Source organism: Triticum urartu, chromosome 2A (assembly GCF_056163025.1).
Source record: "Triticum urartu cultivar PI428250 chromosome 2A, HENAU_Tu73, whole genome shotgun sequence".
Classification (NCBI taxonomy): domain Eukaryota; kingdom Viridiplantae; phylum Streptophyta; class Magnoliopsida; order Poales; family Poaceae; genus Triticum; species Triticum urartu.
Window position 1 is genome coordinate 583,276,148 of NC_141874.1, and position 16,944 is coordinate 583,293,091.

A 16,944-nucleotide genomic window follows, 5' to 3' on the forward strand; every position below is an offset into this window, starting at 1 on the left:
GTGGCTTCTCTCAAGATAGCATATATTACGGTGGGTGAACAAATTACTGCCGAGCAATTGATAGAAAAGCGCATAGTTATGATGATATCTAGGCATGATCATGAACATAGGCATCACGTCCGTGTCAAGTAGACCGAAACGATTCTGCATCTGCTACTATTACTCCACACATCGACCGCTATCCAGCATGCATCTAGAGTATTAAGTTCATAAGAACAGAGTAACACATTAGGCCAGATGACATGATGTAGAGGGATAAACTCAAGCAATATGATATAAACCCCATCTTTTCATCCTCGATGGCAAAAATACAATACGTGCCTTGCTGCCCCTGCTGTCACTGGGAAAGGACACCACAAGATTGAACTGAAAGCTAAGCACTTCTCCCATTGCAAGAAAGATCAATCTAGTAGGCCAAACCAAACTGATAATTCGAAGAGACTTGCAAAGATATCAAATCATGCATATAAGAATTCAGAGAAGAATCAAATATTGTTCATAGATAATCTTAATCATGAACCCATAATTCATCGGATCTCGAGAAACACACCGCAAAAAGAATTTCATCGAATAGATCTCCAAGAACATCGAGGAGAACTTTGTATTGAGAACCAAAGAGAGAGAAGAAGCCATCTAGCTAATAACTATGGACCCGAAGGTTTGTGGTAAACTACTCACACATCATCGGAGAGGCTATGGTGTTGATGTAGAAGCCCTCCGTGATCGAATCCCCCTCCGATAGATCGCCGAAAAAGGTCCCTAGATGGGATCTCACCGGTATAGAAGGTTGCGGCCACGGAAAAGTGGTTTCGTGGCTCCCCGGGTGTTTTCAGGGTATAAGAGTATATATAGGCAAAGGAAGTAGGTCGGTGGAGCTATGAGGGGCCCACGAGGGGGGGGGGCATGCTGCCCTACCTTGTGGCCACCTCGTTGCTTCCTTGATGTCCACTCCAAGTCTCCTGGATTGCGCTTGTTCCAAAACAGATCCTTACGAAAGTTTCATTCCGTTTGGATTTCGTTTGATATTCCTTTTCTGCGGAACACTGAAATAGGCAAAAAACAGCAACTAGCACTGGGCCTCCGGTTAATAGGTTAGTCCCAAAAATAATATAAAAGTGCATATTAAATCCCATGAAACATCCAAAACAGATAATGTCATAGCATGGAACAATCAAAAATTATAGATACGTTGTACACGTATCAATACTGAACCCTTAGTGTGGTTTAGTAGATCTTCCAACGGTTCATTTCCTGAAGTGTGGTCCTTGAGACTCACTTCATGTTTGTCGTGAGCTTGGTTTTTTGAGAAGGGCAAACAAGCTTTTTGTAGCTTGGTAGTAGGATCAAGTCCATTATATCCAACATGATTGGTTTTATTTTTTTACTTCCATCATGGCGACTAGTTTCATGTTTTGTGATTGCTAGGTTTTGGATTCTTCCACCCGAGGTACTTGACCGGATAACCCCGGAAGTAAACAATCACAGAGATGCTCCCATTACACCCCTAGACAAATGTGCAGAGATGTAAGCGGTAAATGTAGACACCATAAAATCTAGCTTGGCCAAAGGAACAAGTAAAATCAGTGCATATGTTGGCTGAATCAATCTTGGAAGGAGTCACATGTTCAGAGGAATGCCATATTTTCTTGTTGGAGTTCGGGTTGTAGCAGTCCCCGAGTTTTTCCCAAGGTCTCACCTAACAAGGCACCTTAATCCTGGGCTGGTGGTATCCGAAATACGTGTCCAGAAAGTGAGGTGGTGCTCGAGTACCGCATTGATCACCTGATTGATACAGTGCTAGGGACTTGAATCCTTGGGGCGTGTTTTGATTGCGTCCATGGAATCTACGTAGAGGTACCGTGAGTTATCCCTGTTTGGTACCATGTTTGGGTTTGATATCTCGGTCGAGCTTTTGACATCTCTGATAGAGGCAGCTACACATAGCTTGGATGGTTCTTTTCCCAGAGCTTGACGCTTGGGTTCTCAGGTCTGGCATAGCACCTGTTCTTCCTGCATCAGGCTAGAGATAATACTAAGGATGTGGTCCGCTCACTTATATGGGGTGGCTGGTACCTCAAATGGGTGTACGGCCAAAGTGTCCCTACTCTCATGGGGGAGTGCAAGGAGCGTGTTTTCCTTTTTTGACGATCCGGCTAAAATCTTTGCACAATAATTTTATGCAGAATAAATAATGGAAGAGATATAGTCTGCATGCAAAAGTGAGATTGGCGGGGTAGTGGTACAGGGTAGTCGATGTCAGCATGATAGAATGACAACACATGGTAGTCGATGTCGGCATGATAGAATGACAACACAGCGCAGTCGATGTCGGCTCGGCAAAAGAACGATGCGAAGATGCTAGCACATGGCAACTCGTCGCGGTGGCTACACAACTTGGTTGATGCAGGCGGGGCGATGACGTTGCCTCGCTAGGTGGTGGTGTGCCATAGTCGAAGTTGATTACCCGCACAAATGAACTAGTGCAAGTCAAAAAGAATAATAATAATAAATTTCCTTTGCATAATTTATTTATGAAAAATAAATAATCGGAGATATATGGCATGTGCGTCGAAGTCAGATCGATGGAGTAGCAGCATGGAGATGTCGGCGCAGTTAAGAATTCATGAACGATGACATCGGCATGATGCAGTGACGGCATGACAACGTCCAAATTCGCTGGGCACGCCAGAACGGAATGTGACGTTTGCTAAATCATGGACAGGAGACCTACTAGACCATGACATAGGTAGTCGTGCTAGTAGCAACAACTCAGATCGCATTGGGACGATGGCGATGATGCAAATTGGATTGCAAACCAGCAAACAGAACATCTGCGTTTACAAGACTATACAAACTGACATACAATATCTTGGGGCCATTGATGTTGGGTTTGATGAAATGATAGCGGCGTAAATTAAAATAAGGGCTTTGAAAACCCCAAGTCCGTCTTGACTTGCGTAAATTAGTTAGAATGATCAAAACATAAAAGAGAAAACATCTTTATTCAACACATATATATATGCCTGATTGAACTAAATAAATTTTGAAATTTGAAAAAAAATATCAAATATGAAAGCGACTTAGCTGGTTTATGCTCCTGGTGTGGATGACGCAGCCTGAGCTCTCGATGGGGCGGTGTTGGGGATATAATACTGGGTATGAACCGCCCAGGAGGGGCCGGGTCATACCACTAGCAACTTATCACTGAAGATGGTAGGTCATAGCAAGCCCATTGACGGCCCAAGACCCAGAGGCGACTTGAGGCCCAAGAGGATGAACCGCCACATATATGACTTGTATTGTAAGGCAAGCTTAGTTAGTCACCGAGCCGGACACGTTGTGTATGAGCTGGCCAGACTCTGTAAGCCACCGAGCATCAACCTATGTATATAAAGGGGTGACCCTGCGACGATTTGATTCAAGGAACAAACAATCAAGAGCTAGGTCAAGCATATTTGCTCCCTGGTAATCGAAACCCTAAGAATACAACATAAAGCAGGAGTAGGCTTTTACCTCGTTGAGAGGGGCCGAACCTGGGTAAACTCTTTGTGTACTTTCTCCCATTTAACCCCTTCAAGCTAACCTAGTTGTGATGGCTCCACGACTATGTCCTTGCACTAGGACATCTGCCGTGTCAAGTCCACAGCAGTTGGCGCCCACCATTGGGCCAGCGCACAGTAGTTTTGAGTCCTTGAAGGGCAACTTCGCAGGGATCAACGGATACGCTGTGAGCTAGATTACCAAGAGTCGTCGCGGCAAGCTCTACATCGACGACGCTGGCTGGGGCCTCGAGGCCATCTCAATTGAGTATGGGTACCGGGTCCCCTTCGGTGGAATCCATGTTTTCATCGGCAAGATCGGCGAATCGGGCCCTGAGCCGGACATCTGCACCGACATCATCGAGATGGCTCGGTGTGCACGATCCGCCAAAGTTCAAGCCACTGTAAAGCGTGCCTTTGTTGGTTTCATCCATGGGGTGGATGTTGAGGAAGGATCTGCGTCTGATGGTGAATCGGCCATCTACTCATATGGTGAATCGTCAACCGGTGAAACAAATTCAATGTATCAACTACAGGACGGCCGGCATGGGGACTGTTCCAATGGTGACAGTATTCTAGACCCCTATGAGCCGCCGAACAGGGTTGCGATCTTCATGGCCAGTACACAGTCACTACAAGAAATATGTCAACTTGTGACCACCACTATTGGTCACTGAATGGTGACAAATTTCCATTTGTGACCTTTTTGTGACCAAAACCATAAGGTCAAAAGCTGGCTGTCATAAACTGACTATAGCGACCTTTCTTCTGGAATGGTCGCAAACGTTTATGACCAAAAAAGGTCATAGATTTAACGACCAACTGTTTTGGTCACTAGCAATCCGACCACACCACGTCAGATCCACCGTGGCAAGCTGACGTGGCAGACTTACGACCAAATGAAAAGGTCGCAAATTAGAATCAGCCCGGTCCATTTCAGCCGTCTTGATGGGCCAAGCCCAATAATTCAGCCCATTTATTTTTTTCTCTTTATTTTGCTTATCTGCATGGGCCTGGCCCAATAATTTGGCCTTTTATTTTCTGGGAATGGAGCCTTTTCTGATGAATTTTTTTATATTCCACTATTGTTTTGGGCCACATCCTTTTTAGTCTAGTTCGAATTTGGGCCTTGGCCTTTTTATTTTGTGTTATGCAGCCTTTTGTAAATTTTTTTCTTATAGTCATTTCTTTTTTTAGGCCCAAGCCTTTTTAGTCTAAATCTTGTTTGGGCCTCGGCCTTTTTAGATCCCAGGTTCTTATTTTGCATAACTATAAACAGAAAGGCCCAGGTGCACAAGTGATCCACAAGCCCAGGTTCAAACAGCAAGGCCCAGGTGCACAAGTGATCCACATAACTTCACAGAAAATAAATAGAGGTTCACAAGATCACATAACTTCATAGGTTCACATAACTTCACAGGTTCACTAGATCACATAACTTCACAGGTTCACATAACTTCATAGGTTCAAACTAGGCAGCAATGCAACAAAATGCTCAAAGACAAAGAGGTTCACAGCCATCAAACTAGGCAGCAATGCAACTACCTTAGCAGCTCAAAGACAAACTGCACAGCCATCAAACTGCCTTAGCTCCAAAGAGAGCCATCAAGTGGGCTAACTGCTCTTCCTGCTCTTGAGACTTCTTGCGCAGCAGCTCAAGTTCCTTGTCGCGTGCAGCTTCAGATTCTTCCGCCTTCATCTTGATTGCCGCCAATTCTTCTTGCATCACTTCAGCTTGAAGCTCAGACCTCTCCAGCTTCTACTCAAGGTCACGAACATGAGCAGCAACTTCAGTTGCTGCTTTGCCGGAGTTGTTCCTAGATGACCGGAGCCCAACATTCCTGAGGAATGTGCTTTGCTTGACTTCGGTCTTGAGGACTTGTTCGACAATTTCAACAACAGACTTTGGCTCTTCACCTTCTGGTACCGGCGCGTCCTTCATTTTTTCCATCTCAAGCTAGCATATGGAGGAAAATGATAGGCATTAGTGGGAAATCTATTTCACATTTTGCAAACCAAACCAAGCAAGAGAAACCAAACCAACACACAAATGGATTATTTGAAGTAACCAAACCAGCACACAAAATCTATACAAGAAGATGATGACTAGTGACCTAGAGACATGCAATTGGAACAATATGATCACTTCATTAAGCCTAGAATGGTGGTTCTGTATAAGATGGCTTCCCGAGTGAGCCGATCATCAAACTAACATTCAGATCAAATTTCATCATATCATAAAAAATGCATCAAATAGCTACAACAAGTTCCGATATCTTTGTTGAACTATCAAACAACATCAAAGCATGGAACATAGCATGTGTTCTTGACTGGCTCCAAATAAAACAACATCAAATCATCAAAGCATCAAAGCTAGCTGTGAATCAAACAGGGCAAAGCATGGAGTGACTTACTATAGCAGTCTTGACTGGCTCCGAAAACCCGTGCTTCTAGCTGTTGTGGGTGGCCTTAAACAAGTCAATCGCAGACAGCTCCTCACCCTTACGCTCTTCTTTCTGAAATGTTTTTCAAAAAAAATCAAAATGTTATTCAGCAAGAATCAGAAATGTTATTCAATGAGGATCAAACGGTAAGGTCTCTAGAGAAGAGTTCTCACAGTGGCAAAAATGTGTGCTGTGTAGTGCCTGGAACCAGTTCTGTGATCGTACACGACTTTTTCTCGATTCATCTTGTTCGACACACAGGTTTCCTACGAAAAAGCATACTGTCAGCATGATCTAGCACTAGCATATCATGTGCAGAACATAAAGCATCAAACAAATCAGAGACAAACCTTGTGTCTTGGGGTAGACCACATCTCCACCAGAGCTTGCCATTCACCATCCGTTAGATCAGGCACCGGAGACTTAATGCTGACTTTATTTGCAGCTACGATATCAAAATACTTCTTCTTGATCTGATGGCGTCTGTTCTTTGAATATTTCTGCAGAATATCTTTGCACGAGGTCTTGATGGTCTCCGAGTCTGGGTTCATCTCAAAATTTGCCTACCAAGATAGCAAACAAGGTGGGAACAATATTAGTGATCATGCATAGGTGTAACAGAAAATAGATAGCACATTAACTATGAAACAAGTAGCTTACAGCAACTTTCCCAATGTAGTTCTCCAATAGACTAGCACTTTTTTGTATAGCTTGAAGTGAGGAAGAACCGGAAGATGGCTTTTTGCAATGAGTCCACACTCAGAAGCAAGCGACTTGGTTAGGCACCTTGCTACCAAGCGACTTGGTGATCCTCTCTAGCCCTTTGCCCTTTCTAAGTCTAGTCTTGGGAGTCATTGCATCTGAAAATGAAACTGAACTCATAAATTAGAATAGAAATCGACAAATGCAGGAATCGACAAAAGCATACATGATCATTCCATTTGGAAAATGCACTAGTAAAAGATAGCATTGCAAAGGTCAACTTGCCTGATTGAAGCACAAACTGCTGTTCTTCTTCATTGATGACAGCGTTCCTGTCAATAGAAGGTGCAACAGGGCTGAGGTCTGTGTGGACAGTGCCTGCTTCATCAATGCAGATGGTTCTTGCTTCATCTAGGCAGACAGTGCCACTTCCATCCATGCTGAGAGTGGTTCCTTCATCCATGGGCGGCAACTCATCACCCGTTTGCACCGAGGTCTGAGAGTCCATGCGCAGCATATTTTCCTGATGGTCCGTCGCAGTCGCCATCCTTGCTTTCTGCCTTGTGACTCTATCAAGGGCAGGTTCATCAGGTTCCAGGATCCTCTTTTTTGTCCTGGAGCTGGGGCCGTCACCCTTCCTGGAGGCATTGCAGTAGATGTTTCTGAGCTCTTGTTCTTGCTGACTGTCTTCTTAACACCAGGCCTCTTCGTCCTAGATTCCTTCAATGCCTCGTATAAACAGCACGGAAAAAAGCATCAGATCACAAGAGAAATATGTGAGCACAAGGAATAACATAGAATAATAGAACCCCAACCCTCCAAGCAAGATAGAGTTTGCACCTTAAAAATCTTGTTGACTACAACATCATCCACTTCCTCTCCATCAATAACTTCATCCTCCTTAGGATTGTACTCTGGGTCATCATTGATAACTCCACTACCCTCTTGAACCTCATCACTTCTACCTTCTTGTACACCATTTGTTTTCCTAATCATCGACGCTATTGCACCGATGCCAAGGGACTGGAACATCCGATTGTTCCTCATGATATTTCTAGCCCTAACCTTCTCGTACTCGGTGAGAGGCATGATAAAGGAAACGTAACTATTAGGTGAATGTTTGGAATGCATGGACAGACAGCCAAACATATCTTATGAAATTTTATTATCATTTAATCCTAGTTATTCAGGTAAGGAAGACTAACAGCACACAGGCACAATTAAGCCAGCTTATTTAGATTGCAGCAATACATTTCACTTAGCATATTAAGACAGAGATTTTATGAAACTGACAGTATAACCACAAGGAGCAGGTTGCATACCAACGGTTGGCCTCATGCTTGACCTTGTCCTCCTTGCCATGGATGATCTTGAGGTGGTGCTTGCAAAATAGAATAAACAACAATCAGATACAACAAGGATAAAGTAAAATGATGCACTTGTATCAATAAAGGAAAGCATTTGGACCATCATGCACATACATGTAATACATGTGAAACAAACTTGATGGATAAACAATACAGTGATCTAGTGTTATTAATTAAGAAAACAAGTAAGTGCACTAAACAAGCATGCATGTACACTAGTAGCTAGTAAGCAAAGTGCATAAGTGCTACTAATACAAGCAAGCAAGCAAGCAAAGTGCTACTGATAGAAACAAGCAAGCAATGAAGGAAATTGAAGAGAAGCAAGCAAGTACTATTGATACAAACCCTAATTAATAAGCAAGCAAGTAGCTTCTTCTCCAAGTTATACTAATACTAGCAAGTACTGCTGATGGAAACCCTAATTAAGCATGTACTGCTAATAGAGCCCACACCACGCTCTCTTTCCTTCCCCAGTCCCCATATGATCACATATACATCATGTGGTAAATCTGACAACGTCTCGTGCTAGTATTAGTATAGCACAATGGTCTACAGTATATGATTGGTACTGTGACAACACTATCAGGTACACCATGAATGGCAGATGGACTTAATCATTTAGTATTAGTATAGCTCGCAGGAATGGCAATGTCTTGTGCTAGTATTAGTATAGCTCACAGTAATGGCAGATGGACTTAATCATTTAGTAATGAACACCATGAATTAACTAGACCAACCCAGAGAGCATATATCACACCTACATGAACTACTCTAGTAGTACAATGAGCAGAAAGCTTTCTATATGTAAACCAAAGCATGGCAGGAGCTCACAAGATAGAAACCAAACACGAATGGGAACCTACAAACCCTAGATAGCATGGGAACAACAACTACAGAGCTTTAGATTTAGTGGCGACCATAATCAAGAACAAATAACAGAGTGCCACAGCAAGCAAAACAAATCGAACACCCAAAAAGAATAACATCCTTGTTCTAGCAAATACAAAACAGGGAGAAGGCTTCAAAGGAAGATTTCTCAAAGAACATGTAGCCATTTCTATGAAGATGCAAATGGATATCAATACTTCACACAATGGCACAACAATTACAGCACAATAGCTTACTCCAGGTTCTTATTTAACTCAAGAGGTGGCACTAAACTAGCCAAGTAAATTTTAAAGGAATATGCAATATAATCCAAAACTTTAGTACCTGCTAGGGATTCCAAAGAGAAAACTACTACATCATGTTAACTATTAGTATGGCTACAAACGACCTCTTACAGACATCAACTTCAATGTCATCAAGCAAGCAAATCGCTATGACTACAGATTAACAAAGCATAACAAGGATTAACAAAGCAAATGGCTCTGAAGTAATACACTCTGACAAGTAAAGATTAACAAACCATAACAAGGATTGGCAGCAGAGGGAGATGGAGATGGACAAAAACCTGCTTTTGTGGTAGCCGTGCTTGAGCTCCTCCTCCTGATGCTGCTCAATGACCTGCATGACAAACAAGGCCATGGATGAGCTGCCACAGGGCATCCACATGACAACACAAAACATCAAGCAACGACATTGACAGGGATGCAAAATCAAAATAGAGCATACAAAATCTAGATTAAAGAACCACCTCCCCACATAACCCTAACCCCATGAATCCATCCCCATCTCAAAATCACATTACCAACGACATGAACCCTAACGCCATGAACAAGAAGGATATCATCCCATGAATCCTAACCCCATGAATCCATCCCCGTCCCCATCCCCATGAAGAAGAACCCTAACCACCAAGAGATCCTAACCCTAACCATCAGGAGATCCTAACCCTAGAAGATGCACCATGAGATCCTAACCCTAGAATATGCACCATGAGATCCACCGAACCACTAGAAAATCCTAACCCTAACGAGGGGAGTACCTGTCGTCGTGCTGTAGATGATGTAGCGGTGGCTCCTGTCGCAGTCGTCGCTCGCGTCTACCCTCTTATCACCACCGTCGTCGATGTAGAGGAGCGGAGCGACGATTCGTCGTCAGGGAGCAGAGCGGGGCGGAGCGGAGCAGAGGAGGAGGGGCTAGGGTTGCGGGGTGGGGAGAGGGGAGGGGGGATTCGTCGGGGCTGGCAGGTGGGGAATGGTGGGGCAGAGCAGAGGACGGGCGGCGGGGCGGCACGGAGCAGGGGAGGGAGTGGTCGTCGGTGGGGCGGCTCGGGGAGGGAGAAGCTAGGGTTCATCGGGGAGAGGGGAGGGGAATGGGGAAATTTTGGGAGGGGAGGGGAGGGGATCCCGCGTGTTAGTGGGAGAGGGAGTGGTGGGACCCGCCTGGTAGTGGGAGAGGGAGTGGAGGGAAATTTTGGGAGAGGGAAATTTTGGTGGAGGGAAAATTTTGGTGTGGGAGGGAAATCCTTTTGGATTTGGGTGTAGAAAAAATAGGTTTTTTTGTAAACTTTGTAGAAATCATGGTTAAAATCATACCGAGTAGCTCAAGAAAACACCGGTATTGCAAGTTTAGTATTTTTGCTAGTTGGTAGGCCACATTTGATGATGTGACGCGGAGGTCTCCCATTTTTTTGATTTTTTTTGAATTTGTACGGTGTTTTCAAAAACCAGCGGATTTAGTCACGGCGGTCGTCCGTGGCTAGGGTTTGAGTCATGTTTTTAGCATTCAAAAAATGAAACTTATATTGTTTCATACATGAGCATGCACAAAAACCCATAATTTTATCTTTCATCCATGAGCATGCATAAAAAATTTCAATTCCCATCAATTACCAAACTGAATATTCATTGTTAAAAACATGACTTGTTTAGATGACACTGTCATATAGCATCCATGAGCATGCACAAAATTAAACCTGACATACTTAACATTGACATGTTCATATTACACTAACAAGCTTAAACCTAACATGCTGAACACCTTCTTAACACCTTCACTCCTCCTTATTCTCCTTCATCAACCTGATGCGCTCAGAGTGGAGAATCCCAACGCGGATGTACTCCTCTACCACAATTGGCATGGTCCTGTCGCCAAGCCATGGGATTGCAGGCGCCGCCACCATCGCGAGGTCGTCGTCCGCCACCACCATCGCGAGGTCGTCGTCCGCCACCACCATAGCAAGGTCGTCGTCCGCCACCACCATAGCAAGGTCGTCATCCGCCACCACCATAGCAGGGTCGTCGTCATCCACCACCATAGCATGTTCGTCGTCAGCCAGAATAGGCTGCTCCTCGTCATCCCCGCTCTGCTCCTCGTCATCCCCGCTCTGCTCGTCATCCCCGCTCTGCTCCTCGTCATCCCCACTGCTGCTCCCATTGCCTGGCCAAATGCAACAAAGTGTGAACATGGTGTTGTCGTCGTGCAGGTAGAGGAAGCCAAAAGGACAGGAAGAAGAGAGGCGGAGAGCTTACTGGCATCATCGTCGTGCTGGTAGTACATGCGGCACATGGTGTTGTCGAACATCTTCACGGTGAACATGGCGTCGCCGTCGTAGCAGAAGACAAGGAAGTACCCGAGCTGTAGCTCATGGGCGCGGGCGAAATCCTCCCAGCCGGGCCCTAGGTACATGTGGCCTTCACCATCAAACACCACCAACACTTCCCACAGCCTGTGAAGCCCGCTGCCGGCCTCCCGCAGCTTCACTTTGTGCGGCTCACGGCCGGCGAGCATCTTCGCAAACTTGTCAGGCAGCCTCTGCAGCGAGGGTCAAGCAGTGGTTAATTGTGGCAATCAAGCACTAGACAGCAGAGTGATGATAAAGAAATGAGTGATGATAAACATACCTGCCTACTGCAAGATTTCTCAATTACGATCTCGAAGAACTCGAAACCTTCCAAGCCAGCCATCTCACTTATCTGAAAAGCAGCATTGTAAATTAAACAAGCACATCAACATCAATAACGTAGTAAACTAACACTAAAGCAAGCACATCAACATCAACAGCAACAGCAACATCATCAGGTGACCACCAACAGCAACAACACTAAAATCTACTATAAATTGACCAAAACACAGCAATATAAATTGACCAGAACCATATCTATTATAAATGGACCAATAGTGTACAGCAAAACAACAGTTTCAATATTACAATAGAAAGAAGTCTCAGGTTTATCAAGCACAGCAAAACAACAGTGTGACTGAAGAAAATTATAGCAGGAAATACTTCATGCAACATCAATAGATTATGATCATTTGAGCTAGCATGATCACATTACATGATGCACACATATGCAAACTTCTATGAATATAACATCAAAACATAAAAAACAAGAGACCAAGAAAATCTTAGCAGTGCAAACACCTAGATAGAATTCTATTTGTACACATCAGAACATAATCACCGACATAGCAGTGCTTAGCATGATTACATTGTATTTGTACACCTACATAGAAGTGCTTAGCCACTCGGGTAAAACATTACAAAAAGAAAAACAAATTAGAACACACTAGTGTCTCACTGCCTCAATATAATCCTCTTGCCAGTTGCTTCAATGCAACAACACATCCATTTGTTTGTGATGCCTCCAGTTTCTCAAGATAAAACTAGCAGCATCCAAAATGCTTTGGCATTCATCTCTTGATCGTCAAAATAAACCATACAGAATTCCACAAAAAAAAATTCAGAGACCACAGCCCATGATTCTAGGCAAAAGAAACAACAATGTGTACAGAGACAAGCTTCTTTTTCACTTAATATTCAGAATATGCCAGATACACCCAAGGACAAACATGCATTACAACTTATCTTAAGAGAATTAACTACTGTACAAATGCAGCTCATATGTACAAATGGACAATGAAGCCCTGCTATGACAACAACACTGGATGATGAAGGACCTGGAAAACACTGGTTAAAGCAAGCCATAGTAATAACTCACCTCCAATGCTATATTGGCTGGAAATGAGCACCTATCTATTAAAGAACATCTGTGAGGAAACATAATCCAATCCCTAATAATCCAACCCTAATCTAATCTAATGCAGTCCCAATCAAACCCTAACCAAATCAAACCCTAATCTAATCCAATCCCTATCTAATCTAATCCAATCTAGGCGACGGCAAGAACCCTAATCTAACTAGTAGCAGAAAACTAATCCAACCAGGAAGGAGAGAGAGAGGAAGGATGCATACCTCGAGAGAGAGAGGAAGGAGTCGGCGGCGGTGGGAGAGGAAGGAGCCGGCGGCGGTGGGGAGGCCGGCGGTGGGAGAGGAAGCAGCCGGCAGCGGTGGGCGGCGCCGTCGATGGAGAGGAGGAGCGGGTCGAGTGGTGAGGAGAAGTGGGGAAAAGAGAGGGAGCGGGTCCACTTATCAGCGAGTTCGGTGTTTGCTACGTGACTGGTTTGATATATTAAAAAGGGTGGGCATAGATTACAAAACCAACAGCCTCTTCCTAGCCCAGTGGTCGAAACACAGTGAAATAAGTGCACAGTCGTGGGTTCGAGCCCCCGCACGCGCATATTTTTTGGCCACGCGCATATTTTTGGTAGCTTGGGTACAATAGCAAAATGGCCCACTTGTCAGCGAGTGGGTCGAGTGGCCCACTTGTCAGTGAGGTGTGTGCTTCATACTTGACTAGTTTGATATATTAAAAAAGGTTGGCATAGAGTGGAAGACTAATAGCCTCGTCCTAGCCCAGTGGTAGAAACATAGTGAAACAAGCGCACGGTCGTGGGTTCGAGTCCCTGCTGGCGCATATTTTTTTGCTCACAATGAAATGGGTTCAGTTGAAGCAAAATTCAGTTAAAATAGCATCTTCAGATCTGACCAAAATTTAGTTAAAATAGCATCTACAAGACAACATTCTGACCAAAACAATTACAAGATGATCACAACAACTACTAAATGATCACAACAACTACAAGACAACATTCTGACCAAAACTTGAACTAAAGATGTTCGAAAAATCTTCTGTATGATCATTTTGCAATCTTTTGCATTACAAGACAACATTTTGACAGCAAGCATAACAGCTACAATAACATCTCAATTCAGGTCAAAACAGCAAGCATAACATGTCAATTTTGCTGCTGGAATCTTAAAGCACTGTGAATCAGGATAACTACATCACTATTGCTACAACCATCAGGATCATCATTTTTCTACAATCATCAGGATCATCATCTTGCTACAACCATCAGGATCATCGTTTTGCTCCTAGAATCTTCAAGGATTTTTCTACCTGGAGAGAAGATTGATCACATCAGGTCACCAGTCCCATAGATACCAAAACAAGAACATTAAGTAATAGTATTTACCTTTGCCAGTCCATTCGCTACTCATTGTCGTCGATACGAAAAAAAGGAACTCTATGCCCACTCCTGTTTTCCTCATCATCACTACAATATTGCAGCATAGTATGATCAGTCAGGTTTTCCTCATCCTCGCTTTCATGTCCATCCTCTACCACCTTTCTTCTTTTCTTGATGCCTTCAACTGTTGCAGCACCAATGATCACACGTTCCCGGTCCCTTCGCACTCTGCTTTGCACCGGAACTTCCATAGAGTCATCATCAGCTTGCGCCGGAACTTCCATAGAGTCATCATCAGCTTGCAACGGAACTTCCTTAGAGTCATCATCTTGGTATGTTAGTCCACCATCATCGGGGCCCTTTTCCACTTCAGTTTCAGTCACACTCCACAAGTGTCTATGTTGAAAGTTTTGCACAACTCGCCATTTTCTGTGCAAAAGAGTGTATGGCAGATAAAACACCATTGTTGCTTGTGTTGTTAGAATAAAGGGATCACTCTTATACCAGCACCTTGCAGTGTTGATGATTTTGAAGTGGCCATCATATTTGACAAAAGAGTCTCTCCTCTTCTTGCTACCAAGCTCAAACCAGTCACAGCGAAATAAGACAACCGAGCGATGGATGCCTCCACTAGAGTTGTACTGCAACTCTACGATGCTTCTCAACTGACCATAGAAGTCAATGATCTCACCATCATGTGACCCCTCAGTGACGATTCCACTATTCTGTGTCTTCCTTTTTTCCTCGCGGTCAACGGTGTGGTACCGGACACCGTCAGCAATGCATGCTGAATACACTCTCACTCGCTTATCCGGTAAGCATGCCAAAGAAAATAGATCATCACTAACCTTCTTCTCCTCATGCAACTTTCCAATCTGCACAAATAAACCATTTAGCAAACAATGGTATTTAACAATGGGTGAATAACACAGAAAACATAAAACATGTGGCTAAAGATCTCACATGATTCCTAAACCACTTAGCAAACACCTTGGCAACCCTTTTATCAACATTGATATTGCTTTCTTCCTGATTTAACTCTTCCTTGCATTTCCTGCAATGCCAACAAAACATGTGAATTAAAACATTAGGCTGGTGCCAACCCAAGCAAAAAATATATATATAATGAGTGCACAAGATATAACATACTCGATATATGGTAGAACCTCGGCGCAATTGCTGAGCACAAACAAAACCATCTTGTCATACTCATCACCATCCTCCAAGTATTGTGAGGCTCCAAGAAAGTTCACACCATGGTTGAAAACAGAGACATCACCACTTTGCGAATCAGACCGCTCTCTATTTCTGCCCGGCCGGTTCCATCTTTTTTCCACATCACCAAAGTATCTAGAGAAAAAGGTCAAGCACTCGTCAACGACATATGCTTCAGCAATAGAACCTTCAGGTCTTGCCGTGTTTCGCACATAACGCTTACAAGTAAGCAGCCTTCTTTCGATTGGGTACATCCAACCGTATTGCACAGGGCCTCTAAGCATTGCCTCTTTGGGTAAGTGCACCGCCAAATGGACCATCACGGTGAAGAAAGCTGGAGGGAAAATCTTCTCGAGCTTGCAAAGAATAATTGGGATTTCTTTTTCAAGTCTTTCTAGGACAGTTTACTTGAGGGTTTTGAAGCACAGTTCTCTAAAGAAATTTCCCAGCTCAGCAACCGCTTCATATATATCCTTGTGCATGATTCCTCGGAGGCCCGCCGGTAAAATCCTTTGGAGGAGGATGTGACAATCATGGGTTTTCAGTACTGAAAGCTTGAATCCATCAGAAGTAACACATTTTGCTAGCTTAGCAGCATAACCATCTGGAAATTTCACCTCTCTTAGGAATTCACAGAATGCAAGCTTTTGTTCTTTATTCATTGTATATCATGCTCGTGGAATTTCAAATGAATCTTCACCTTCATTGTGCTGTCGATGCAAATCTTCTCTTATGCCCATGTCCTCCAAATCAAGCCTAGAACTAACCGTGTCCTTTGTCTTCCCTTCAATGTTCAGAAACGTCCCTAGCAGATTCTCGCATATGTTTTTCTCAATGTGCATTACATCGAGATTATGCCTTAATTTCAGATCAGCCCGGTATGGCAGGTCCCACAAACAAGACCTCCGGTCCCAACATTGACCTTCCTCACGCTTTCTTTTCTTTGCCAGCTTTCCTGGTCTCACATCTTTCACCTTGTCAAGTTGCTGCTCCAGCTCTTCTTTAGTGAATTCAGCTGGCTTGTCACGGGTTTCATTCTCACCATTAAAATCTTTGCTTCTTCGCCAGCGATGGTTTCGGGGAAGAAAGCGGCGGTGCCCAATATAGCAGATCTTGCTCCTTATTCTCTTTGAGCAAGGGTCTTTGTCACAATGGACACAAGCCTGATAACCCGCTGTGATCCTCCCAGACAGAGTGTGCAGAGCCGGGAAATCATGGATGGACCATATGATCGCAACACATAGATTGAACTTTTCTTCCAGACTCAAGGCATCGTATGTAGGTACACCAGTCCAGAGCTGGAGCAGATCTTCTACGAGGGGCTCCATAAAGGCATCAAAATCCTTTCCTGGAGAATTTGGACCCGGGATAAGCAATGACATCATGAAGTTGGACTGTTCCATGCATGCCCATGGTGGC

At 43.9% G+C, this 16,944-nt stretch overlaps 1 protein-coding gene across 1 annotated transcript; it reads right to left on the reverse strand.

The window, feature by feature from the left end:
* Positions 1–10,990: 10,990 nt before the first annotated feature.
* Positions 10,991–11,921, reverse strand: LOC147986040 (uncharacterized). Its single transcript, XM_087539970.1, has 3 exons — positions 11,841–11,921; positions 11,469–11,751; positions 10,991–11,376 (listed from the first exon to the last, which is right to left on the reverse strand). Exons 1-3 carry the CDS (start codon positions 11,901–11,903, stop codon positions 10,991–10,993), a joined length of 732 nt encoding a protein of 243 aa, XP_087396096.1. The 5' UTR covers positions 11,904–11,921.
* Positions 11,922–16,944: the final 5,023 nt, after the last annotated feature.

Coding starts and splice junctions, on each gene's coding strand:
- LOC147986040 (XM_087539970.1), bottom strand. CDS start 11,903: ATGGCTGGCTTGGAAGGTTTCGAGTTCTTCGAGATCGTAATTGAGAAA. Junction 11,752..11,840: donor AGAAATCTTGCAGTAGGCAG/GTATGTTTATCA, acceptor CCCTCGCTGCAG/AGGCTGCCTGACAAGTTTGC. Junction 11,377..11,468: donor CCAGCACGACGATGATGCCA/GTAAGCTCTCCG, acceptor GCATTTGGCCAG/GCAATGGGAGCAGCAGTGGG.